Source organism: Oncorhynchus nerka, linkage group LG22 (genome assembly GCF_034236695.1).
Source record: "Oncorhynchus nerka isolate Pitt River linkage group LG22, Oner_Uvic_2.0, whole genome shotgun sequence".
In the NCBI taxonomy this organism is placed as follows: domain Eukaryota; kingdom Metazoa; phylum Chordata; class Actinopteri; order Salmoniformes; family Salmonidae; genus Oncorhynchus; species Oncorhynchus nerka.
The window spans coordinates 53,318,269-53,344,162 of NC_088417.1; the positions used below are offsets into that span (position 1 = coordinate 53,318,269).

Here is a 25,894-nt window from a genome sequence, read left to right on the forward strand (position 1 = left end):
TGCTCAATGGAATATTCAGTGTCAGATTTTTTTACCCATATACCAATAGGTGCCCTTCTTAGTAAAGCATTGGAAAACCTCCCTGGTCTTTGTGGTTGAATCTATATTTGAAATTCACTGCTCGGCTGAGGGATCTTACAGATAATTATATGTGTGGGGTACAGAGATGAGGTAGTCATTCAAAATTCATGTTAAACACTATTATGAGGAAAAAGTCAATGGTATGTAAATGCTTTCTGAGGGCACAGTCATGTGAAATCACTTGTTCAGGCTTGCCATTCCCTTATTTTACATTGGGCACATTAAGGCAATGTAAACTTCCCTCTCCTTCCTACAGACACACACACAGACACATACACTTTTTCAAGCAGAGTGCGAAGAAGGGCAGGGTGCTGCATGAAGTCTGTACCCTCCCCTCTTACTCCCTCCTCCCCCTTATTCCCCTGATACAAAAATGAACCTGCTCCCGAGGCTGTTGGTTTAAAGCAGAGCTGCACAGCATACAGAACACACTCACACACAGTAGAGCAAGTCTCATGACATTACATTAGAGGTGTGTGGATGCACTCCACACAAACACATAAACACACACACTCATATAAACATACACATGTGTGGACTGGACTGCTCCACTACTGGACCTCTCACTCAGCAGTACCCTCCGAAAGGTTTGTTGATACGTCTACCTCCTCAAATGATAACTTGATTTTGCAGGGTATCATTTTGCATCTCCTCTCTTTTTGAACAGAGCCACGGAGCCTATAATTAACAGCTCTTGTCCTCTATGGAGTTTAATTGGGCTTAAATGGCTTAGATTCCTAAGCAGCCATCTTAATGCACATTCCTTTAAAACCCTTCTAACTGTGCTGGGAAACGGTTATAGAACACCTAAAACTCCCCCTTCTAAGACCTCTCTGTGGACTAAACAGCAGAGAAAGAGGGAGACCTATCTATCCCTCCCTTCATCACCTCCTTTCAGCAGTCCAGGCAGGAGAAACCGTGGGAGAGAAGGAGAAGAGGAGGAAAGAACAGTAGAGCTGGCGCCACCGTCCATTGAACCTATCCACCGCTTAATTTCCTGTAATCTGGGGGTTACTGTTGCTAGTGGGGACATGGACACTTCTATACCTGTGTTGGCTGCCGGGGACAAAGTGTGTGACAAGACGGTGTGCGAGGCACTGGGCCACTTCGAAGCCACACTGGCGGCGGCGGTGCGCGAGGTGCATGTGGATGTGAGCGCCTTCAAGCGGGGTGTGGAGCGGCGGGTCGACGAGGCGTGCCAAGCACAGCGACCCCTGGCCGAGGCTCTTCAGCGGCTGACGCAGGAGAACCTGCAGCTCCGAAGCCAGCTGGAGGTGCTGGCCTGCCTGATGGAGGGTCTGACGGGAAGAGTGGTGGACAGAAGCGCCCTCGAGGAGAGGGCCAGTAGGGGATGGATCCCCATGACTTCGTCCCAGGGGACGGTGAACATAAGCCAGGGGAGCCCCTCCACCACGGTCCCCTCTGGACTGTCGGAGTCTGGTTCTTCTGGTCTTGGTTCTGATGCCTCTAGTTCTACATCAGCCTCTCTCTCCATCAGGGAGCCAATGGGGGATACCAGCATGTCTAATGTGAGTATTACCTTGTTGCTGGAGAAGATATTGTCCCATTTTAGTATAATTTGGTAGAATGCAAGGGAATGTCATCTGGGAGAACTGAAAGCCTCTCGCTCGTGTGTGTGTGTGTGAAAGAGAGGTTGAGACAGTGTTAAGTTGTAAATCTGTTGTCTCTCAGCCGGGGAAAGTGTTACCCCTGGTCATTCACTCATGTACATGTACAAAAGGTTTACATACCACATGTCGTTGCCCCATGTCCATCAGTTCAGTTCTAGTAGCCAGTTGTTGCCAATGGTGGAATCAGCTACAGGGCTTGGCGTGCATTTCTTTAGCCACTTGTCCTTCAAACAAGTAGGAGTTTTTTTTTTTTGCACAAAATAGGTCTAGCACAATGGGCCATTAAAGGTGACTGAGAATTGTGTTGTATAATGCAGGGAATCACCATTAGTTTAGCATGAGGAACGACACCTATAGTACAGACACAGATTCAACTCTCTTAATCAAACGGGGCGGCCGATTTGACGGCTTAAGTGAGAATGCTTATAGCACGCCACCTATAGGCCAATCCGTGCCTTTAGTTTACAAAAAAGAGTTAACCAATCTATGCTTGGAGTTATTTGACCATGTCAAGGGAAAAATGATCTAAGCATAACAATAGGTTTTACAGCATTTCTGCAGCTTCACTGTGAACCCCTAATTGCGTGTAACTACATTAGGCAGTAATGGGACAAGGGCAAGCTACCCATCCTCTCTACCTGAATCATATAATATAAACATGTCACTTTTTGCATTTGGAGACACTCCAAAAAACAACTAATTCAACTAATTCAAACAGTCTATGTATACACACATGAATATCCACACACACACACAAACACCAGACCTGAGTTCAAATATTATTTAGGGTAAGTTAGTATTTAGATGAATTTTTTGGACAAGTAGTTGAATATATTTGGAGATACACTTTGAAAGTATAATCAAATACACTGATTAAAATACAATCCTAGAAATCGGTTTGGTATTCAAAATAATGTATTTGGAAATAAGTATTTAAAAATAATTTAAAATAGTAGGCTAATTATAGGAAATGATATGAAAATACTTTCAAATCCTTCCGATAGAAGTAGTTGATTCGGGCCACATTATTTGAAAATACTCAAATACACAGAAAATAACTATTTAAATAACACACATTTTTGCAGACACTCAAACTCTGCACATTCAATGTAGCATCTCTGCTGGTGGTTTTTCCAGTGGGGCTTTGAGTGTGACACCCAGAGGATCTCTCACTGTCTGTCTTTTGGTACCACCCATTGAAAGAAGATACTCATACACTGTTGAATGCTCTCACAGGTTTATTATTTATTCAGTCTATGTATGGGTATCTATTTTTCTTTCATGGCTAGTTTTAAGTGTACATTTCGTACCCTCTACCTTAAACTAACTGGACACGTGTACGTACACTACTTCTAATCTCTCATTGAATCCAAAGATTTCTTTCTGTCTGTGTGTTTTTACCCTCATCCATTCCCCTCTCTCCGCTCCTCCTGTCCCCCCAGGAGGGCACATGTGTTTTTGGCAGGGCAGGCCTGATTGATGGCCCTGGTCCTGGCCGTTTGGATTGGGGGTGGTTTGGGTGTGTCTGTTTCAGTATACATTTTAGTAGCACCACAAATTCCCAGCTAATATAACTTCCCATAACTTACGTCATGTTGCAACTCTGGATGTATAGAAACAGAGAGAGGGGGGGCAGAGAGAAAGGCTGGAAGAAGAGATGGACATAGTAGCAACCCAACTACACCTTTCCCAGCACCCTCATCCCTCTCCATATATTTCCCATAATGCTCGTATAGTGAGGTTGATGAGTGTTTACGTCAGCCTTGTTATGGGTTAACAAAGTTGTACACAGGTGACCTCACCACAGTCAGCTGTGTAGTTTTTGTCATGGTTGGATGGAGCTGAAAGTCAATGCTAAGAATGTGAGAGGGGGATAGATAAATGGATGAGAAAATTAGGTCTGAGATTGCCACTACAAGGTTTGCTGAAATGTCAGCATGTACACAGTGGTGTACTCAAATGTCATACTTGAGTAAAAGTGAAGATACCTTAATAGAAAATGACTCAAGTAAAAGTGAAAGTTACCCAGTAAAATACTACTTGAGTAAAAGTTAAAATATTTGGTTTTAAATATACTAAGTAAATAGAATTGCTAAAATTGACTAAAGTATCAAAAGTAAAAGTATAAACCATTTTAAATTTCTTATATTAAGCAAACCAGATGGCTCAATTGTATTTTATTTAATTTATCTGCCAGGGGCACACTTCAACACTCATAATTTACAAATTAAGCATTTGTGTTTAGTGAGTCCGCCAGATCAGAGGCAGTAGGGATGACCAGGGATTTTATCTTGATAAGTGTGTGAAATTGAGATTTTCCTGTCAAAATGTAACAAGTACTTTTGGGTATCAGGAAAAATGTATGGAGTAAAAAGTACATCAAATCAAATCAAATTTATTTATATAGCCCTTCGTACATCAGCTGATATCTCAAAGTGCTGTACAGAAACCCAGCCTAAAACCCCAAACAGCAAGCAATGCAGGTGTAGAAGCACGGTGGCTAGGAAAAACTCCCTAGAAATTCCAAAACCTAGAAAGAAACCTAGAGAGGAACCAGGCTATGTGGGGTGGCCAGTCCTCTTCTGGCTGTGCCGGGTAGAGATTATAACAGAACATGGCCAAGATGTTCAAATGTTCATAAATGACCAGCATGGTCGAATAATAATAAGGCAGAACAGTTGAAACTGGAGCAGCAGCACAGTCAGGTGGACTGGGGACAGCAAGGAGTCATCATGTCAGGTAGTCCTGGGGCACGGTCCTAGGGCTCAGGTCCTCCGAGAGAGAGAAAGAAAGAGAGAATTAGAGAGAGCATATGTGGGGTGGCCAGTCCTCTTCTGGCTGTGCCGGGTGGAGATTATAACAGAACATGGCCAGGATGTTCGAATGTTCATAAATGACCAGCATGGTCGAATAATAGTAAGGCAGAACAGTTGAAACTGGAGCAGCAGCATGGCCAGGTGGACTGGGGACAGCAAGGAGTCATCATGTCAGGTAGTCCTGGGACATGGTCCTAGGGCTCAGGCCAGTTGAAACTGGAGCAGCAGCATGGCCAGGTGGACTGGGGACAGCAAGGAGTCATCATGTCAGGTAGTCCTGGGGCATGGTCCTAGGGCTCAGGTCCTCCGAGAGAGAGAAAGAAAGAGAGAAGGAGAGAATTAGGGAACGCACACTTAGATTCACACAGGACACCGAATAGGACAGGAGAAGTACTCCAGATATAACAAACTGACCCTAGCCCCCCGACACATAAACTACTGCAGCATAAATACTGGAGGCTGAGACAGGAGGGGTCAGGAGACACTGTGGCCCCATCCGAGGACACCCCCGGACAGGGCCAAACAGGAAGGATATAACCCCACCCACTTTGCCAAAGCACAGCCCCCACACCACTAGAGGGATATCTTCAACCACCAACTTACCATCCTGAGACAAGGCTGAGTATAGCCCACAAAGATCTCCGCCACGGCACAACCCAAGGGGGGGGTGCCAACCCAGACAGGATGACCACAACAGTGAATCAACCCACTCAGGTGACGCACCCCTCCAGGGACGGCATGAGAGAGCCCCAGTAAGCCAGTGACTCAGCCCCTGTAACAGGGTTAGAGGCAGAGAATCCCAGTGGAAAGAGGGGAACCGGCCAGGCAGAGACAGCAAGGGCGGTTCGTTGCTCCAGAGCCTTTCCGTTCACCTTCCCACTCCTGGGCCAGACTACACTCAATCATATGACCCACTGAAGAGATGAGTCTTCAGTAAAGACTTAAAGGTTGAGACCGAGTTTGCGTCTCTGACATGGGTAGGCAGACCGTTCCATAAAAATGGAGCTCTATAGGAGAAAGCCCTGCCTCCAGCTGTTTGCTTAGAAATTCTAGGGACAATTAGGAGGCCTGCGTCTTGTGACCGTAGCGTACGTGTAGGTATGTACGGCAGGACCAAATCAGAGAGATAGGTAGGAGCAAGCCCATGTAATGCTTTGTAGGTTAGCAGTAAAACCTTGAAATCAGCCCTTGCTTTGACAGGAAGCCAGTGTAGAGAGGCTAGCACTGGAGTAATATGATCAAATCTTTTGGTTCTAGTCAGGATTCTAGCAGCCGTATTTAGCACTAACTGAAGTTTATTTAGTGCTTTATCCGGGTAGCCGGAAAGTAGAGCATTGCAGTAGTCTAACCTAGAAGTGACAAAAGCATGGATACATTTTTCTGCATCATTTTTGGACAGAAAGTTTCTGATTTTTGCAATGTTACGTAGATGGAAAAAAGCTGTCCTTGAAATGGTCTTGATATGTTCTTCAAAAGAGAGATCAGGGTCCAGAGTAACGCCGAGGTCCTTCACAGTTTTATTTGAGACGACTGTACAACCATTAAGATTAATTGTCAGATTCAACAGAAGATCTCTTTGTTTCTTGGGACCTAGAACAAGCATCTCTGTTTTGTCCGAGTTTAATAGTAGAAAGTTTGCAGCCATCCACTTCCTTATGTCTGAAACACCTGCTTCTAGCGAGGGCAATTTTGGGGCTTCACCATGTTTCATTGAAATGTACAGCTGTGTGTCATCCGCATAGCAGTGAAAGTTAACATTATGTTTTCGAATAACATCCCCAAGAGGTAAAATATATAGTGAAAACAATAGTGGTCCTAAAACGGAACCTTGGGGAACACTGTAATTTACAGTTGATTTGTCAGAGGACAAACCATTCACAGAGACAAACTGATATCTTTCCGACAGATAAGATCTAAACCAGGCCAGAACATGTCCGTGTAGACCAATTTGGGTTTCCAATCTCTCCAAAAGAATGTGGTGATCGATGGTATCAAAAGCAGCACTAAGGTCTAGGAGCACGAGGACAGATGCAGAGCCTCGGTCCGATGCCATTAAAAGGTCATTTACCACCTTCACAAGTGCAGTCTCGGTGCTATGATGGGGTCGAAAACCAGACTGAAACACTTCGTATACATTGTTTGTCTTCAGGAAGGCAGTGAGTTGCTGCGCAACAGCCTTTTCTAAAAATGTTGAGAGGACTGGAAGATTCGATATAGGCCGATAGTTTTTTATATTTTCTGGGTCAAGGTTTGGCTTTTTCAAGAGAGGCTTTATTACTGCCACTTTTAGTGAGTTTGGTACACATCCAGTGGACAGAAAGCTGTTTATTATGTTCAACATAGGAGGGCCAAGCACAGGAAGCAGCTCTTTCAGTAGTTTAGTTGGAATAGGGTCCAGTATGCAGCTTGAAGGTTTAGAGGCCATGATTATTTTCATCATTGTGTCAAGAGATATAGTACTAAAACACTTGAGCGTCTCTCTTGATCCTAGGTCCTGGCAGAGTTGTGCAGACTCAGGACAACTGAGGTTTGGAGGAATACGCAGGTTTAAAGAGGAGTCCGTAATTTGCTTTCTAATGATCATAATCTTTTCCTCAAAGAAGTTCATGAATTTATCACTGCTAAAGTGAAAGTCATCCTCTCTTGGGGAATGCTGCTTTTTAGTTAGCTTTGCGACAGTATCAAAAAGGAATTTCGGATTGTTCTTATTTTCCTCAATTAAGTTAGAAAAATAGGATGATCGAGCAGCAGTAAGGGCTCTTCGGTACTGCACGGTACCGTCTTTCCAAGCTAGTCGGAAGACTTCCAGTTTGGTGTGGCGCCATTTCCGTTCCAATTTTCTGGAAGCTTGCTTCAGAGCTCGGGTATTTTCTGTGTACCAGGGAGCTAGTTTCTTATGAGAAATGTTTTTAGTTTTTAGGGGTGCAACTGCATCTAGGGTATTGCGCAAGGTTAAATTGAGATCCTCAGTTAGGTGGTTAACTGATTTTTGTCCTATGGCGTCCTTGGGTAGACAGAGGGAATCTGGAAGGACATCAAGGAATCTTTGTGTTGTCTGTGAATTTATAGCACGACTTTTGATGTTCCTTGGTTGGGGTCTGAGCAGATTATTTGTTGCAAATTATTTGTTACATTATTTTCTTCAGGAATGTAGTGATGTAAAAGTTGGCAAAACCATAAATAGTAAAGTACAGATATCCCCCCCAAAAAAACTACTTAAGTAGTACTTTAAAGTATTTTATTTCAGTACTTTACACCACTGCATGTACAGTGCATTCGGAAAGTATTCAGACCGCTTAAATTTCTCCACATTTTGTTACGTTACAGCCATATTGTAAAATTGATTAAATACATTGTTTTCCTCATCAATCTACACACAATACCTCATAATGACAAAGCAAAAACAGGTTGTTAGACATTTTTGAAAATGTATTAAAAATAAAAACAGATACCTTATTTACATAACCCTTTGCAATGAAATTCGAAATTGAGCTCAGGTGCATCCTGTTGTCATTGATCATCCTTGAGATGTTTCTGCAACTTGATTGGAGTCCACCTGTGGTAATTTCAATTGATTGGACATGATTTGGAAAGGCACACACCTGTCTATATAAGGTCTTACAGTTGACAGTGCATGTCAGAGAAAAACCAAGCCATGGGGTCGAAGGAATTGTCCGTAGAGCTCCGAGATAGGATTATGTCGAGGCACACATCTTGGGAAGGGTACCAAAGCATTTCTGCAAAATTGGAGGTCCCCAAGACCAGTGGCCTCCATCATACTTAAATGGCAGAAGTTTGGAACTGTAATGCTCCGGGTGTCGTGGGTGTGGAGTCAGACGCAGGAAACAGAGAGCGCAATGCTGTGCTTTTTAATGCACAAACGCACCACAGGGTGCTCACAACAATAACGGGACGAAAAATGTACAACTGAAATATACGACCAGGAACAAACACGTTCCTCCACTACAGAACCGATACAATAATTAATCCCGCACAAAAAACAGGCGGGCCGGCTGTCTAATGAAGCCCAACTAATCATTCACTAACAGGTGCTAACAATAAACATACAAGGAGGGGGAGGAAAGACCATCAGTGGCAGCTAATAGGCCGGTGACGACGACCTCCGAGCACCACCCGACCGGGAAGGGAAACCACCCTCGGTCGGACTCGTGACAGGAACCACCAAGACTCTTCCTAGAGCTGGTCGCTCGGTCAAACTGAGCAATCGGGGGAAAGGGGCCTTGGTTAGTGTTAAAGGAATTTAACAATTATAATAAGATTCATACATCCATACAGTAACATAGTAGTATTCTGTTTAGTTATAGTTCTAAGTTAGATGTATACATAATTCAGTCATTATTCATAAAAATCCCATAACCGTTAGGTAGATGACCAAAAACCCAATGGTCGACGCTGGCAGAGCTCCAGAGTTCCTCTGTGGAGATGGGAGAACCTTCCAGAAGGACAACCATCTTTGCAATACTCCACCAATTAGGCCTTTATAGTAGAGTGGCCAGACGGAAGCAACTCCTCAGTAAAAGGCACATGACAGCCAGCTTCGAGTTTGCCAAAAGGTACCTAAAGGACTCTCAGACTATGAGAAACAAGATTCTCTGGTCCAATGAAACCAAGATTGAACTATTTTGCCTGAATTCTAAGTGTCACTTCTGGAGGAAACCTGGCACCATCCCTACGGTGAAACATGGTGGTGGTAGCATCATGTTGTGAGGATGTTTTTCAGCGGCAGGGACTGGGAGACTAGTCAGGATCGAGGGAAAGATGAATGGAGCAAAGTGCAAAGAGATTCTTGATGAAAACCTGATCCGGAGGGTTCAGGACCTTAGACTGGGGGCGAGGGTTCACCTTCCAAATGGACAACGACCCTAAGCACACAGCCAAGACAACGCATGAGTAACTTTGAGTAGCCCAGCCAGAGCCAGGACATGAACCCGATCGAACATCTCTGGAGAGACCTGAAAATAGCTGTGCAGCTACACTCTCCATCCACCCTGACAGAGCTTGAGAGGATCTGAAGAGAAGAATGGGAGAAACTCCCCAAATACAGGTATACCAAGCTTGTAGCTTCATACCCAAGAAGACTTGCGGCTGTAATCACTGCCACAGGGGCTTCAACAAAGTACTGAGTAAAGGGTCTGAATACATACGTAAATGTCATATTTCAGTTTGTATTTTTGTTGTTGTTCTAAAACCAGTTTTTTTCTTTGTGGAGTATTGTGTGTATATTAATTAAGAGAACCCCATGTTTTTAATCAATTTAATTTTAGAATAAGGCTGTAATGTAACAAAATGTGGAAAATGTCAAGCGGTCTGAATTTTTTCCAAATGATCTGTATCTGGTAGTATGAAGATAAGAGGTTCTTTTAGGTTGTAGCTGGTCAGGTCTGGATTGTTTGTATTTCATATCAACTTCTCTTGGGGTATGAGAAGGGTTGGTTATTAGAACGATTATAGGATTAATGGTTGGTAGGGTTATGATAGGAAAATGTTAGGTAATAATCTGACATGTATTGTTATCTTATTTGACTCCCACCCCTATCGTTATCCCTCACTGAGCAGACACACTTGAATTTGTTATTTGGATCTACAATCAAATAAAGAGTTAGGCTTACAAGGGGTACACACACTAACACACAGCAAGTACCATGTGGAGGCCCTAAAGGAGCTATTTTGGGTCTCCATATCTCTTCACTTCAGCACGAGGGAGTGCTTCATCCAACCAATCCCAGTCCTGAATTGAGCGTCCTGACAAGACGGAAAGTAGAATTCCGACTCCCTGTCAATATCCCCCTGAGCCAGATTGCCAGCTGCTCCCCTCTGAAAACACACACCCTGCCAACATTCCACAGCACTGTTATCACCTGGCTGTTCCCTTATCATACCTGACTACTCAATGAGCCAGTCTGATAGAAATGCGCTCCTACGTGTGTGTGTGTGCGCATCTTGAAACCCTAACCCTGTATTTCCTTGTGACTCTAAATAACATGTCAGAATGTGGGTGTATGACTGTGTTTGACTATGTTTGTGTGTCGCGTGTTTCTGAGAGAGGGAGAGAGTTAAAGAGATTCGGAGAGAGGGTATGGGATAAAGAGGTTAAGAAGCAGACGGGGAGACAGATCGAGAGCGACAGTTATACAGTAGGTACAGTATATCACAAAAGTGAGTACACCCCTCACATATTTGTAAATATTTGAGTATATCTTTTCATGTGACAACACTGAAGAAATTACACTTTGCTACAATGTAAAGTAGTGAGTGTACAGCTTGTACAACAGTGTAAATTTGCTGTCCCCTCAAAATAACTCAACACACAGCCATTAATGTCTAAACCGCTGGCAACAAAAGTAAGTACACACTGAAGTGAAAATGTCCAAATTGGGCCCAAAGTGTCAATATTTTGTGTGGCCACCATCATTTTCCAGCACTGCCTTAACCCTCTTGGGCATGGAGTTCACCAGAGCTTCACAGGTTGCCACTGGAGTCCTCTTCCACTCCTCCATGACGACATCACGGAGCTGGTGGATGTTAGAGACCTTGCACTTCTCCTTCCGTTTGAGGATGCCCCACAGATGCTCAATAGGGTTTAGGTCTAGAAACATGCTTGGCCAGTCCATCACCTTTATCCTCAGCTTCTTTAGCAAGGCAGTGGTCTTCTTGGAGGTGTGTTTGGGGTCGTTATCATGTTGGAATACTGCCCTGTGGCCCAGTCTCCGAAGGGAGGGGATCATGCTCTGCTTCAGTATGTCACAGTACATGTTGGCATTCATGGTTCCCTCAATGAATTGTAACTCCCCAGTGCCAGCAGCACTCATGCAGCCCCAGACCATGACACTCCCACCACCATGCTTGACTGTAGGCAAGACACACTTGTCTTTGTACTCCTCACCTGGTTGCCGCCACACACGCTTGACACCATCTGAACCAAATAAGTTTATCTTGGTCTCATCAGACCACAGGACATGGTTCCAGTAATCCATGTCCTTAGTCTGCTTGTCTTCAGCAAACTGTTTGCGGGCTTTGTTGTGCATCATCTATAAAATAGACTTCCTTCTGAGACGACAGCCATGCAGACCAATTTGATGCAGTGTACGGCGTATGGTCTGAGCACGGACAGGCTGACCCCCCCACCCCTTCAATCTCTGCAGCAATGCTGGCAGCACTCATATGTCTATTTCCCAAAGACAACCTCTGGATATGACGCTGAGCACGTGCACTCAACTTCTTTGGTCGACCATGGCGAGGCCTGTTCTGAGTAGAACCTGTCCAATTAAACCGCTGTATGGTCTTGGCCACCGTGCTACAGCTCAGTTTCAGGGTCTTGGCAATCTTCTTATAGCCCAGGCCATCTTTATGTAGAGCAACAATGATTTTTTTCAGATCCTCAGAGTTCTTTGCCATGAGGTGCCATGTTGAACTTCCAGTGACCAGTCAGTATGAGGGCGTGTGAGAGCGATGACACCAAATTTAACACACCATGTAACACTAACGAGTCACATGACACCGGGGAGGGAAAATGGCTAATTGTGCCCAATTTGGACATTTTCACTTAGGGGTGTACTCACTTTTGTTGCCAGCGGTTTAGACATTAATGGCAGTGTGTTGAGTTATTTTGAGGGGACAGAAAATTTACACTGTTATACAAGCTGTACACTCACTACTTTACATTGTAGCAAAGTGTCATTTCTTCAGTGTTGTCACATGAAAAGATATACTCAAATATTTACAAAAATGTGAGTGGTGTACTCACTTTTGTGATATACTGTATGCGAGTTGCACACACAGATCATTGCTACTGCTAATCCCTAGCCTCTGCTGTCCCCCTGCTATGAGTTGATGACTTGACTGGGCTCTCATCGTGGCTCTATCGCTGGCAGACGCAGCCATGGGGGGATGGCAGGAGAGACTGCCAGTCCAGCAGGTTCTGAAGTACGGAGCTCTGGCACTGAATGATATCATTGGAACTGTTTGGCTTTCCCAATACTAACTCCTTATCTCAAAAGGCCCCGTTTGGGGCTATGCTAGGATCTAAGAGGAGTGGGGGATTGATTACAAATCCAAAATGGCTGCACGAAGCTCAGAGACCGGCCAAAGGCCGTCTGCCACGAGGGTAGTGCTGCACTTGAACACACACACACACACACACACACACACACACACACACACACACACACACAGTCTTACTATGGTGGATCTATGGCTAACACCAATGGTCCCTGCATATGGGTTTGGTACTGCAGCCGTAATAACGACCATGTCATAAAGACATTATGGTTGTTGTTGCTCTGCTGTTATGAAATTCAAACAAGTTTGAAAGAGAGCATTTTGTCACATCCATCCAGTGGTTGTGATCGAGATCATCCACTTTCCTCACGGAGGAGGGTAGAGAGAGATAGAGGATGAGTAGAGTGCAGGAGATCTCAAACTTCAGATACAGCTAGACAGAGCGAGCCAGAGTCACTAAGGCAAGCACAGACCTGTACTTAGATACAGACACTGAGGCAGTCGGCTGAGCTGAGAACCTTTATCGGGATCTCTTGTAAGAGTGAACAAGTGATAAGACAGACGCCTGCACTGATCCTAAACACATATCAAGGAAAACTCAGATAAAGATTGGAATGGTTTTAGATGGAGGATTCCTGGGACCATCAGATTCTTCTTTCTGGATGGATGTAACTCAGGGGTGGACTGGGACCATAAACTGGCCCCGGCAATTCTGGCCCATTTTTTTTGTGGCATGGCCCATTTTGGGCTGGTGTCAGTGAAATGGTACAGGCCCATGAGCCGTGTCCGCATCATTTATAACCGCTCTCTGTCCTTGTACTCTTGGATTTAAGTGCTGGATTTGACACTATTGACCATGATGTCCTTCTGGACAGACTGGAGTGGTGGGTTGACCTCTCTGGTCCAGTTCTAAATTGGTTTAGGACCTATTTAACCTTTCAAGAGTTTGTCAACCTTGGTGAACATAACTCAAAGAAAATACAGATCACATGTGGTGTTCCACAATGTTCGATTTTAATTCACTGGCAATGAAAAATAAAACACCAGGTAAAGAAACGTAGGTGTTATTTTAGATTCTGGACTCAATTTCGAATCCCACATTACGAATGTTGCCAAAATAGCTTTTCACCACCTGAGGAACAGTGCCAAGATGCGTCCGTTTCTCTCTCAGGCTGATACAGAGAGACTCATCCATGCTTCTATTACAAGCTGTCTTGACTACGGTAATGCTCTCCTGTCTGGTCTACCTGAGAAATCCATTGGTCAAATGCAATACATATAGAATACTGCAGCACGGGTACTGACCAAAACCAGACAGAGATTACACATTACATCGGTTTTAAGGTCTCTGCACTGGCTGCCTGTGAGTTTAAGATTCTTCTTTTGGTTTTTAAATCGATCCACGATTGTTACACCCCAATGCATGTCAGACATGCTTTTAAGTTATGTACCAAGTTAGTCCTTCAGGTCTTCTGGCACTGGCCTTTTAACTATCTCAAAGCCCAGGACCACGAGGCATGGAGAGGCAACCTTTAGTTACTATAGCCCCAGCCTCTGGAACAGCCTGCCAGAGAACCTGAGGGGCCTAATCTGTGGACATGTTTAAAATAAATCTTGAAAAAACTCATTTTTAGCTTAGCTTTTCGTTAAGGTGCTTTTTAGTCAATCAGTTTTTATTCTTTCGTTTTTTTATCCTCTTATGTTTGTTGTGTAATAAATATATATATATTTTCTTCGTTGTTTTTATCCCCCTGTGAAGCCCATTGCGTTGCATACCATGTCGGAAATGTGCTGTGTAAATAAAGCTTGATTTGATTATTGTTTCTGATTCAACTTACATTTATTGTACAGGTTTGTTTTATGGTATGCTATTTTAGATTGCCTCTAGTGTAATAATGGGCACCTTAGTGTGTTCTGTTTCTCGTATTTAGGGACATAAGGTTGTTGACCAAATGGAAGAGAAAAATGTTGCTGCTGTGTTGGAGAATGGACATGACAAAGAACGGAAGTCTGCTGGTCATTCATTAGTAGATGTCACCTCACCCAAAGCCAAATCGGATTATTTGTATAAATCTGGTGAGTAAAATGCATGTAGCATACTTGTTTCCTTACCTTGTAAGCAGGCTGTGGACAATTTTGCAAGTCATCTTTTTACACAATTTTCTTCCTTCTTTGACTCTCACCTTTCCTCTTACTGTATGTACACTCCTAACATATCAGAGGGCTCGTCATTCGGCAATCCTCATCTTCCCTGCACTGCCATGACCAAAACGGACTCCCCCACTAGCCCCAAACCACCAGCACAATCTCCTGCTTTGGCCCAAAAGTGTCCTGCCTATCCAATAGCAGACTTCACCACTCCCAAAACAGCACTTGATGTTCTGTTTAGTCCCGGTGAGTAGAACATGGACCGGACTCAGCTCTCTACTCTTTAAGGGATAGTTCACCCAAATTACATTTTTATTTCCTTAACTTGTATGCAGCCCTTCTGGGTAATTTTGTAGTTCATTCAAAATTGAATATTTCTTTAAGATGTGCTCTGAAGAATCCAAAGTTAAATTAAGGAACATATCCATGGCTGACTTTGTGGACTTGTCTTGGTTGTTTCAGCACCAGCATTAAAGAGAGAGACCCTGTGCAAATACGTACATTTACCCCTCCAGGCCTATTACAAGGATCAGATACATAATAATTTTGCTTAAAGATCATCATTTTGCCCGAGATTGTGTAACATTTTATATATTGTATGTGTCTGTCAGCCACACTCCTTGACACCTGTCCAATTTCAAATAGCACAGATAAAGCATTTGAAAGAAAAGGAATACTGTTTGAACCCAGGTCTGGTTGACATGGTCCATCTGACCTGATGTCCAAACCAAATGTTGCATTCTAGCTAAACCCTACCAGCTAACATTTTCTCCTCTTCTGTCTATTCTCACCAAAGCAGAGACTTTGCCTGGACAACATCAGGAAGTGAGGTCACCAGTCAGCAGTCATGCAGCTCAGCAAGAGCACCCCACCCCTGTGTCTCTGGCCCTGCCCTATGCCTCTGTCAGTGCCATGAGCAAAACTAGCCCCGAGGTACCAACTGCACCAGCCCCAACTCAGTCCCCTGCCACCCCATCTTGGGCCCCTGACGCCCCAACTCAGTCTCCTGCAGCCCCAACCAGGCCTTCTTTAGCCCCAAGTCAGTCTTCTGCTGCCCAATCTCAGTCTCCTGCAGTCCCTCCATCTCCTGCCCCCAAAACACCTAGACAATCAGTATTTGAGGAGACCAAACCCAAAGCATCAGGAGAATTTCCTTTCAAACGTAGTGAACGTGGTGAGTACCACAGGGACACAAGGACTCCTCTCTCACTGCTACAGTATCTTTCATCTTTCCCGTCTCTGACATTGTTCTTTCCCATTTCTTTGTCTGACCTCCAGTTCTATGTCAGTTTCTTTCCCTTCCTTCTGTTTACAGTAGTACATGCAGTTAAGGCAGCGAGCCCGAGTCTTACCCGTAGCATGAGCTTCACAGCAACCACAGGTAAAAGTAGGAACTGGTCTCTAGGCATAGCATAGTAGTCTTCTGGTCTTCATTGTGTGTTGTGCTTTTTGCCTTTGCCTCTCCTAGTCTTTTCTTTGTTGTCAGGTTTGCATTGTCCTCTCTCTCGCTCTCTCCCCCACCCCCCTCCGTCTGTCTGTTTCTCGCTCTCAGAAAAACTCCTACCATCCAGAAAAGTGCCTCCCCCTGGCACAGACAGGTCAGTCTTTAACATACTAGAAACATACTATTACATACTATAAAAGCGCAATTATGTAAATTGTTACATAATCTATAGGAGCCTGGACAAGTTTGGCGGTCTGGAATGTTTTGGCGGTCCGAACAAGTTTGGCATTCTGGACAGGCTTGGTGGTCTGGACAAGTTTGGGGGTGGTGGGGAGCGGAAGCTGCAGAGGTCACAAACGCTGCCTCGCAACCTCGGGATGCAGGGCAAACGGTCTCTGTTTGAAAGTTTGGCCTACGAGTGTGGCAGGTATGGTAGGCACAGTCAGTCACCCTGGCTTCACCCATTGTCTCTCTTGCCCACCTTAGCTAAATATTACTTCCTATTGGATAATTGTTAAAGCCAAGTTATATGTTCCCCAACCCTTTACTACATGTATATTATCACTGTCATTAACCATGTTTGCAGCCACAGTCTTTATGTGGGTAAAGTCATACCATATATAAAAAAGACAGCTGTGATGGAAACAGGAAGTTTCGGTCCAATTTTATAAATGCCAACAGAATTTGTTTGTTCGGCATGGTGGGATCATTTTGTGTCGGCAAAATTAATTATGTGAGAAACGGAGGTGGGAACTCCTTTATGAGCAAATATTGATACATTAACCATCATATCAAAGTAAACTTGTATCACGCGATGACTTGGTGTGTGGTCCTCCCACTATGACTTGGTGTGTGGTCCTCCCACTATGACTTGGTGTGTGGTCCTCCCACTATGACTTGGTGTGTGGTCCTCCCACTATGACTTGGTGTGTGGTCCTCCCACTATGACTTGGTGTGTGGTCCTCCCACTATGATATGGTGTGTGGTCCTCCCACTATGACTTGGTGTGTGGTCCTCCCCCTTGGTGTGTGGTCCTCCCACTATGACTTGGTCCTCCCACTATGTGGTGTGGTCCTCCCACTATGACTTGGTGTGTGGTCCTCCCACTATGACTTGGTGTGTGGTCCTCCCACTATGACTTGGTGTGTGGTCCTCCCACTATGACTTGGTGTGTGGTCCTCCCACTATGACTTGGTGTGTGGTCCTCCCACTATGACCTGGTGTGTGGTCCTCCCACTATGACTTGGTGTGTGGTCCTCCCACTATGACCTGGTGTGTGGTCCTCCCACTATGACCTGGTGTGTGGTCCTCCCACTATGACCTGGTGTGTGGTCCTCCCACTATGACTTGGTGTGTGGTCCTCCCCTATGACTATGACTATTGGTGTGTGGTCCTCCCACTATGACTTGGTGTGTGACTATGACCTGGTGTGTGGTCCTCCCACTATGACTTGGTGTGTGGTCCTCCCACTATGTGGTCCTCCCACTATGACCTGTCCTCCCACTATGACCTGTGTGGTCCTCCCACTATGACCTGGTGTGTGGTCCTCCCACTGATGACCTGGTCCTCCCACTATGTGTGTGGTCCTCCCACTATGACTTGGTGTGTGGTCCTCCCACTATGACCTGGTGTGTGGTCCTCCCACTATGACTTGGTGTGTGGTCCTCCCACTATGACTGGTCCTCCCACTATGTGTGTGGTCCTCCCACTATGACCTGTCCTCCCACTATGTGTGTGGTCCTCCCACTATGACTTGGTGTGTGGTCCTCCCACTATGACTTGGTGTGTGGTCCTCCCACTATGACTTGGTGTGTGGTCCTCCCACTATGACTTGGTGTGTCCTCCCACTGACATGGTCCTCCCACTATGACTATGACTTGGTGTGTGGTCCTCCCACTATGACTTGGTGTGTGGTCCTCCCACTATGACTTGGTGTGTGGTCCTCCCACTATGACCTGGTGTGTGGTCCTCCCACTATGACCTGGTGTGTGGTCCTCCCACTATGACCTGGTGTGTGGTCCTCCCACTATGACTTGGTGTGTGGTCCTCCCACTATGACTTGGTGTGTGGTCCTCCCACTATGACTTGGTGTGTGGTCCTCCCACTATGACTTGGTGTGTGGTCCTCCCACTGATGTCCTCCCACTATGACCTGGTGTGTGGTCCTCCCACTATGACCTGGTGTGTGGTCCTCCCACTATGATGACTATGACTGGTGTGTGGTCCTCCCACTATGACCTGGTGTGTGGTCCTCCCACTATGACTTGTGTGTGGTCCTCCCACTATGACCTGTGTGGTCCTCCCCTATGACCTGGTGTGTGGTCCTCCCACTATGACTTGGTGTGTGGTCCTCCCACTATGACTTGGTGTGTGGTCCTCCCACTATGACTTGGTGTGTGGTCCTCCCACTATGACTTGGTGTGTGGTCCTCCCACTATGACTTGGTGTGTGGTCCTCCCACTATGACCTGGTGTGTGGTCCTCCCACTATGACTTGGGAAATTATGCAGTTTATTAGGCTACAGATTAAATTTAGTTATGAACTTCACAGGGTGGTGAAAGTGCACAGTGATGAGCATGATATTCTTGATATTCTTGCTCTTATCCATAATAATCTCATCATGTAGACTAGCCTACCCGCACTGAATCTGTGAGCTGTTGGCTAGAGCGCACGCGCCAAGACTAGCTAGAGTGGGCACATTCGCTATTTAACGCAAAAGTTTTTTTTTTACATAACTATCTGTAGAGTAAGAAAATGTGATGGAAACGCATTGAAATTTAGATTTTTATTTGGTAAATGAAAACTAAAGGGTAAAAGTACATTTTGTTTGCACTACGTCATCCACAACAAAACTGTTTGGTGGAAACACACCACAGATGGGAAAATTTGCATATTTTCTTCATGCAGATTTTAGAATATTCGCAGGAAAATTCTATATGCAGATTTTAGAATATTTGCATGAAAATCTGTCACTAGCTGGATAGTAACATAGTTATTGTGTGATATGTCAGACTGTTGGGTCCTGTGTATATGCCCCTTAGCAAACAACGCAAACTAAGCGACTTACAGCACAACAGGTGCATACATGAATCCATGACCTTGATGTTGATGGTACTATGTTCTCACCAACTGAACTACACAGCCACAAACAACTGAACACCTCTATGTTCCACTCTGCAGGTCCAAGGCTGCAGGACCCAAGCCCAAACTGCAGCACTCTCAGAGTTTCAACAGCGCTAGCAACATCAAGGCAATGCTCCTGGAATGGTGCCGCTCCAAAACCATTGGCTACCAGGTGAGTCCGGCCTTAGTCCCTGGTGACGGACTGTTCACAATGTGATATAAATGTTAGTTAGCAAATGTGAGATTTGGTTTCCAGCGATTAGTCCATCCCAGTCCTTGCCAGGACTTTAGACACCATAGGAGGCTTCATATTCTGATACCATTCACTTTTGTTCGTAACTGGACCATGTGTGTTAATCATGCATTTATGTTAATAGAGGATTTGCCATCAAATTTGGCCCTTAGTTAGTCAATGTATAGGAATACGCACATTTTTAACTGTTTTTCCATGGAAGTAACACTGCATTTGGCTCCTACCATTCTCTCCTCCACCAGAACATAGACATCCACAACTTCTCGTCCAGCTGGTGTGATGGGATGGCATTCGCTGCCCTGGTCCACTCCTTTTTCCCCCTGGTGTTTGACTACAACACACTGAACCCTGCCAATCGCAAACACAACTTTGAAGTGGCCTTCACCGCAGCAGAGTAAGTGTGTGTGTGTGCGCGTGTGATCCTGGTACTGCTCTGTGGATTACGGTATCATAATATAGATCTATTGGAAACGTTATTTTTAATTATTGGTTCATGGCTTTTTTTCTCTCCCTCTCTCTCTCTCTCTCTCTCTCTCAGGGAGCAAGCCGACTGTGTGCGTCTCATAGAGGTGGAGGATATGATGGTGATGGGTAGCAGACCAGACCCTATGTGTATTTTCACCTATGTCCAGTCCCTCTACAACCACCTCAAGAAGTTTGAATGACACTCCCATGCAGAGATGAGCACCCCTATCATCACCAGTTACATTGACTCATGTCGTCAGCAAACCAAAGCACTACTCCCTACTTTGTTCAAATCTTGATAACTGTATATGACGTTTGTGCCTGTAGAATACTATTTGAATTCTTCTGGTCCCGTAATAATGTGCTGTGCATATGGTTTGGGGGATTTATTTTTCCTCAATTAGAAAATAGAGGTAGTAAATTGGAGAAAATATTGGTCGTTTTACAAAGATATGTTTTGACTCCGAGCCGAATGCTGGTTATTTTCTAGTGGTATAATACGGATGCATATCATAAAAGAAATAGAACAAGATCTATAAAATACTTTTTATTAAGCATGAAGCTAGCAAAACACCTGAAAGACATACTTTAGTAGACAATGCAAATGAAAGGTGTAAATTTAAAGAAAGGTGGCACGATCAATGATGTAACATTGGTACCAGAGTGGCCAGATCTGAGTTGGTGACTATGACTATTGTGTTGTGTAGAAATGAATAACATTGATCTTTCCTATGTGCATATAAGAAGAGGTTCAAATATACACTCAACAAAAATATGAAACACATTTCTCCCGAGTGGCGCAAGGCACTGCATGGTAATGCTAGCTGTGCCACTAGAGATTCTGGTTCGAGTCCAGGCTCTGTCGCAGCCGGCCGCAACCGGGAGACCTATGGGGCGGTGCACAATTGGGCCAGCACCCTATCTTTGGACAAAACATGTTGAAATGAAGAATCCAGACAGTTGACAAGGGATTAAGATTGACCAGTCCGCGACTTGATCACTTGAAAATAAGATCTCAGCAATAGTCAATCATATCCTCATGAAATAAAGTGTTCTGTGTTTCTGAGAAGCTTCTCTATAACATGAAATACATAGTATAACACCAGAACCACAGTTTAATTTTGACCCTGGCTCCAACATACTATTACTGCTTATGAAAAGCATACAGGTACTTGCTGTAGAATTCTAATGATAGAGCTAAATGTGCGCAATTGTTTTGCATGGAATAATCGGGAATTTGTAGTTCTGACTATGCTCTTCAAGAGGTGGTGATATTAAAACCAAATAGTTCAAATATATTTAACAATCACTTGTTACCACCGGCTTAACCAATGACGTTAAAATGCCTATTTACTGTGTTCCATCTGACTGTGAAATCCACGGTCTTATCATGCCCAGCCAGGTAATGTATTAATTCTCCACCATAAAAAGCATCTAGACGTTATCTCACACTTCTTTTAGACTAATATTTAGTTTTCAACAGCGGAGATTTGTGTAAGCCTTGCTGTCTGTCTTTCCGACGTTTGCAACATTGTTTCAATATTCAAATTAGATCTTCAGCTGTCCAACAGTAATGAACGTGTAAGGACGAGACAGACAGTCAGACAGCGTTTCTCAGCCAGTCAAAATCATGGTATAATTTTTATGGATATATACAGAGAAATGTCCGTTGAAAAAAGGTCAAACGAAACGACGTGCAGTCAAAAGTGATTGTGTTAGCTGTGTTGTTGGCTATCTCCTCTGAGCAACAGTGTCCTGACAAGAGAGCACATTTTCTATGCCAGGTGAAATCGTTCCTCATTAGCTCATTGTTATGGATGTATCCACATAAATGTCACTAGAAAACAGCTTAAAACAAATGCAAAGGCAGCTACTGCTGTTATTCTATCTGCACTGTTTGACGTGAATGTAAGTTACCCGTTGTTGGCTAGCTACCAAGCAAGGGATAAGAACGTTGCCAGACAGTATGGCAATGGAACATTTAGAACAAACGACTGGGTCGTGAACATAGATACAGAACAAAAAGACTGAACGACTGGGTCGCATCCATAGATACAGAACAAAAAGACTGGGTCGCATCTCTGGCAACTGAACCGATAGAATGAATGACCAGCCGGCTTGGGTTGCAACCCTAGATTTGTGTCGGGACTATATCTTGTGGAAGGATGAAATAGTATAAATAAATTCATCAAAATAAAAACAATTATGAAAATATTGAAATCATTATTTGAATGTTGGTAGGTCCGACTTTGTCTAGGACCTAACAACACTCATGCCAATACATCCTCCAAACACCAGCTTCGAGGGCATTATCTCTTAAATAAGTGTACAGTAACATTACTAACAACAATATTCTAGGCGGTGCTAGAAGGAAGGCCCCAAAAATTGTCAAAGACTCCAGTCACCCAAGTCATAGACAGTCATAGACTGTTCTCTCTGCTACTGCACGGCAAGCGCCAAGTCTAGGTCCAAAAAGCTCCTTAACAGCTTCTACCCCTTCCCCCACTTTGATTTTACACTGCTGCAACTCTCTGTTTATTATCTATGCATAGTCACTTTAACTCTACCTACTGTACAAGTACAAATTACCTCGACTAACCTGTACCCTCACACATTGACTCAGTACATGTATATAGCCTTGTTATTATTATTTTATTTGTGTTCATTTTATTTTATTTTTTACTTTAGTAAATATTTTCTTAACTCAATTTCTTGAACTGTAATGTTGGTTAAGGGCTTGTAAGTAAGCATTTCAGGGTAAGGTCTACCTGTTGTATTTGGAGCATGTGACAAATAAAATGTTATTTGATAAGAGGCAATCCGTAAGTTTGATTAAGACCTTAACGAGCGAGCTAGGACATACGTAGTGAATATAAATATTTGTTTAGCACTTTTGAAATGTACAGTGGCAGAATTCATAACATGGTCCGTTCGTACAGTATTCTCCCTGTACACCAAGTCAGAACCGTTCGATAAATAAAGGGGGCATATAAGCGGACAAAAGCTAAGGGGGCATATAAAGCAGACAATAAAAGCTCTTACAATATTCGATGATGACATTTCTCTAAAACAGGCTATAAGCTAAATGTGCACCACCAAGTCAGAACAGTAGGCTAAGTTATGAGGGGGAAAAGGGACCAAATTATTAGGTTGAGGCACATGGGCTACTAACAGCTTACTACACAACATACACTTACTATTGCTTTCTTAGTATGGTATACATATCTCCCTGGCATATCACATAATTTATGCAGCTGCATACAAGACATTTTTGGACTCACCTTGTTGTGTTGTGCTCACTTGAACAGAAAGGTGTCGCGGCGGTCCTTCGTGGGCAAATTTTGTCATCAAACTTTGTCATAAAAGTCTGTCATTCTCTGGATAGATGGTGCTGTCAAGACTGCTGGGAACTTGGGAAAAAAACAAGGTCGAATCATGACGTCAGTGATCTTCAGGTCAGAGCTCTAGAAAGAGGACCGAGTTCCCTACTTGAAGTTCCGAGTTGGATGACAGTACAAAACGTATTTTCCCAGTTGGAGGTAGTTTTTTTTCAGAGTTCCCAATTGTCTTGAACTCACTGAAGTCTGAGATTTCCCAGTTCTGAGTTTCCAGTTGTTTTGAATGCAGCAGTATTAATGCATTATTGAAAGCATTACCAATGTTGAATGTTTATCCTTTTAAGCTTGGAAAAGAGACCCTTAAACCCAGACTTGGACCACACACCCACTCTATTGAATAGCAGGCTAGTGATTGCTTTGCAATGCTTGCAGTTAGCCACTGATTCCTTCCAAACTACTCATTGATGAATTTGCAATTTTCCAACTTCCAACTGTGTAATGTTTATGTCCAATGGCTGATGAGTACCAATACATTATACCTATAATTTCTCTTCATAATTCCGCTGCCCCACCTGTCCTGAATTATAGGTCACCACTGCTGTAGTGATTGTCTGTTTCCCATGTATGCTTTGCATGTTATTAATGTGTGATTCTCATTGGCCAGTTAAAGTTTGGGAAAGTTATAAAGTAGGCATGCGGCCAGTGTTCCGTGATAGTAGACTTATGACATGGATGACAAATATGCTGTTCCTGCCAGAGCGTCCTATTCACACAACTGCTAACTAATGTTGAAAGTTACAGCATTGTACGAGTATAGCCCATGTGTCAGCTGTCAGAGGACATTATAGCACACGGTTGCTGTTCCTGAAGACTTAACTACTTCCCTGTGTGTGTGTGTGTGTGTGTGTGTGTGTGTGAATGGATGAGGGGTGTGTCCATGTGTGTGAATCGATTCATGTATTGTTTCTGCACTTCAATGTGTGATTATGCAGTTTTACATATTCAAAAGCTTAATCGAGTTGTCACAGGTTTACTTTTAATTGGTAATTTCATACTTCAAAACATTCTTACACAATTAAACCCTCTTTCACGCTCCCCAGCATTACACACTCCTGCCACTATCATTACGCACACCTGCCTTCCCCCTTCACACGCATCAGCAATTATTGGACTCACCTGGACTCAATCACCTGTGCCATTTCCTCCCCTATATCTGTCTGTTCCCTAGCTCTGTTCTCCGCTTCAGGATTAATGTTCGTTTGTCATTTTGTTACCTGGTTCTGACGATGATCAATGTCTGTCCCACATTAAATGGCCAACTCCCTGTACCTGCTTCTCTTCTCCAGTGTCAGTCCATACAGTCGTGGCCACAAGTTTTGAGAAAGACACATATTAATTTTCACAAAGTCTGCTGCCTCTGTTTGCATGATGGCAATTTGCATTTACTCCAGAATGTTATGAAGAGTGATCAGATGAATTGTAATTTATTGCAAAGTCTCTCTTTGCCATGCAAATGAACTGAATCCCCCAAAAACATTTCCACTGCATTTCAGCCCTGCCACAAAAGGACCAGCTGACATCATGTCAGTGATTCTCTCGTTAACACAATTGTGAGTGTTGACGAGGACAAGGCTGGAGATCACTCTGTCATGCTGATTGAGTTCGAAAAACAGACTGGGAGCTTCAAAAGGAGGATGCTTGGAATAATTGTTCTTCCTCTGTCAACCATTGTTACCTGCAAGGAAACACGTGCCGTCATCATTGCTTTGCATAAAAAGGGCTTCACAGGCAAGGATATTGCTGCCAGTAAGATTGCACCTAAATCCACCATTTATCGGATCATCAAGAACTTCAAGGAGAGCTGTTCAATTGTTGTGAAGAATGCTTTGGGGCACCCAAGAAAGTCCAGCAAGCGCCAGGACCATCTCCTAAAGTTGATTCAGCTGCGGGATCGGGGCACCACCAGTACAGAGCTTGCTCAGGAATTGCAGGAGGCAGGTGTGAGTCCATCTGCATGCACAGTGAGGTGAAGACTTTTGGAGGATGGCCTGGTGTCAAGAATGGCAGCAAAGAAGCCACTTCTCACCAGGAAAAGCATCAGGGACCGTCCGCTCTTGATCCCCGGGTTCGTCTCCTTTGTCGGCGTCCTGCGGCCGAAGCCGCACGTCGAGGAGTGGGTATTGTCACATATACTCCCTCTGGCCTCTAGGTCATTAGGCTGCTGATTATCCGGCACACCTGACACCATCGTCAAGCGCACCAGCGCCTCATGACACTCACCTGGACTCCATCTCTTTGATGATCTTCCCTATATCCGTCACTACCCTTGGTTCTTTCCTCAGGTGTTATTGACTCTGTTTCATGTCGGTGCGTTGTTCGTTTTGTTTCTTTTTTAAAAAACTCACTCCCTGTACTTGCTTCCACATTCTCAGCGCACTGAATACCAGTAATGTGTTTTGTTGGATTTTCCCCGAACATAACACTTTATTCAGGACAAAATGTTAATTGCTTCTTTGCGAGGAAAACCTCCCTGGTCTTTGTAGTTGAATCTGTGTTAAAAATGCACTGCTTGACTTT

General features: G+C 44.1%; 1 protein-coding gene across 4 annotated transcripts; it reads left to right on the top strand.

The window, feature by feature from the left end:
- The first annotated feature begins 463 nt into the window (after positions 1-463).
- On the top strand, positions 464-25,894 carry LOC115105334 (smoothelin-like protein 2). 4 transcript variants are annotated; one of them, XM_029627258.2, is made up of 11 exons: positions 465-668; positions 749-1,610; positions 14,479-14,623; positions 14,768-14,941; positions 15,492-15,869; positions 16,011-16,076; positions 16,248-16,293; positions 16,372-16,566; positions 19,319-19,433; positions 19,757-19,908; positions 20,053-25,894. In XM_029627258.2, exons 1-11 carry the CDS (start codon positions 562-564, stop codon positions 20,177-20,179), a joined length of 2,367 nt encoding a protein of 788 aa, XP_029483118.2. In that variant the 5' UTR covers positions 465-561; the 3' UTR covers positions 20,180-25,894. The 4 variants fall into 4 exon arrangements, with proteins under 4 accessions (XP_064863316.1, XP_064863317.1, XP_029483118.2 ...); XM_029627260.2 differs by having other exon boundaries at positions 16,014-16,076; XM_065007244.1 differs by having other exon boundaries at positions 464-668; positions 15,492-16,076.

Bases quoted from the DNA above. Each gene is read 5' to 3' on its own strand.
- LOC115105334 (XM_065007244.1), top strand. From the start codon at position 562: ATGCACTCCACACAAACACATAAACACACACACTCATATAAACATACA. The intron at 1,611-14,478 runs GTGAGTATTACC...TCTCGTATTTAG, and splicing joins GGGATACCAGCATGTCTAAT to GGACATAAGGTTGTTGACCA. The intron at 14,624-14,767 runs GTGAGTAAAATG...CTAACATATCAG, and splicing joins GGATTATTTGTATAAATCTG to AGGGCTCGTCATTCGGCAAT.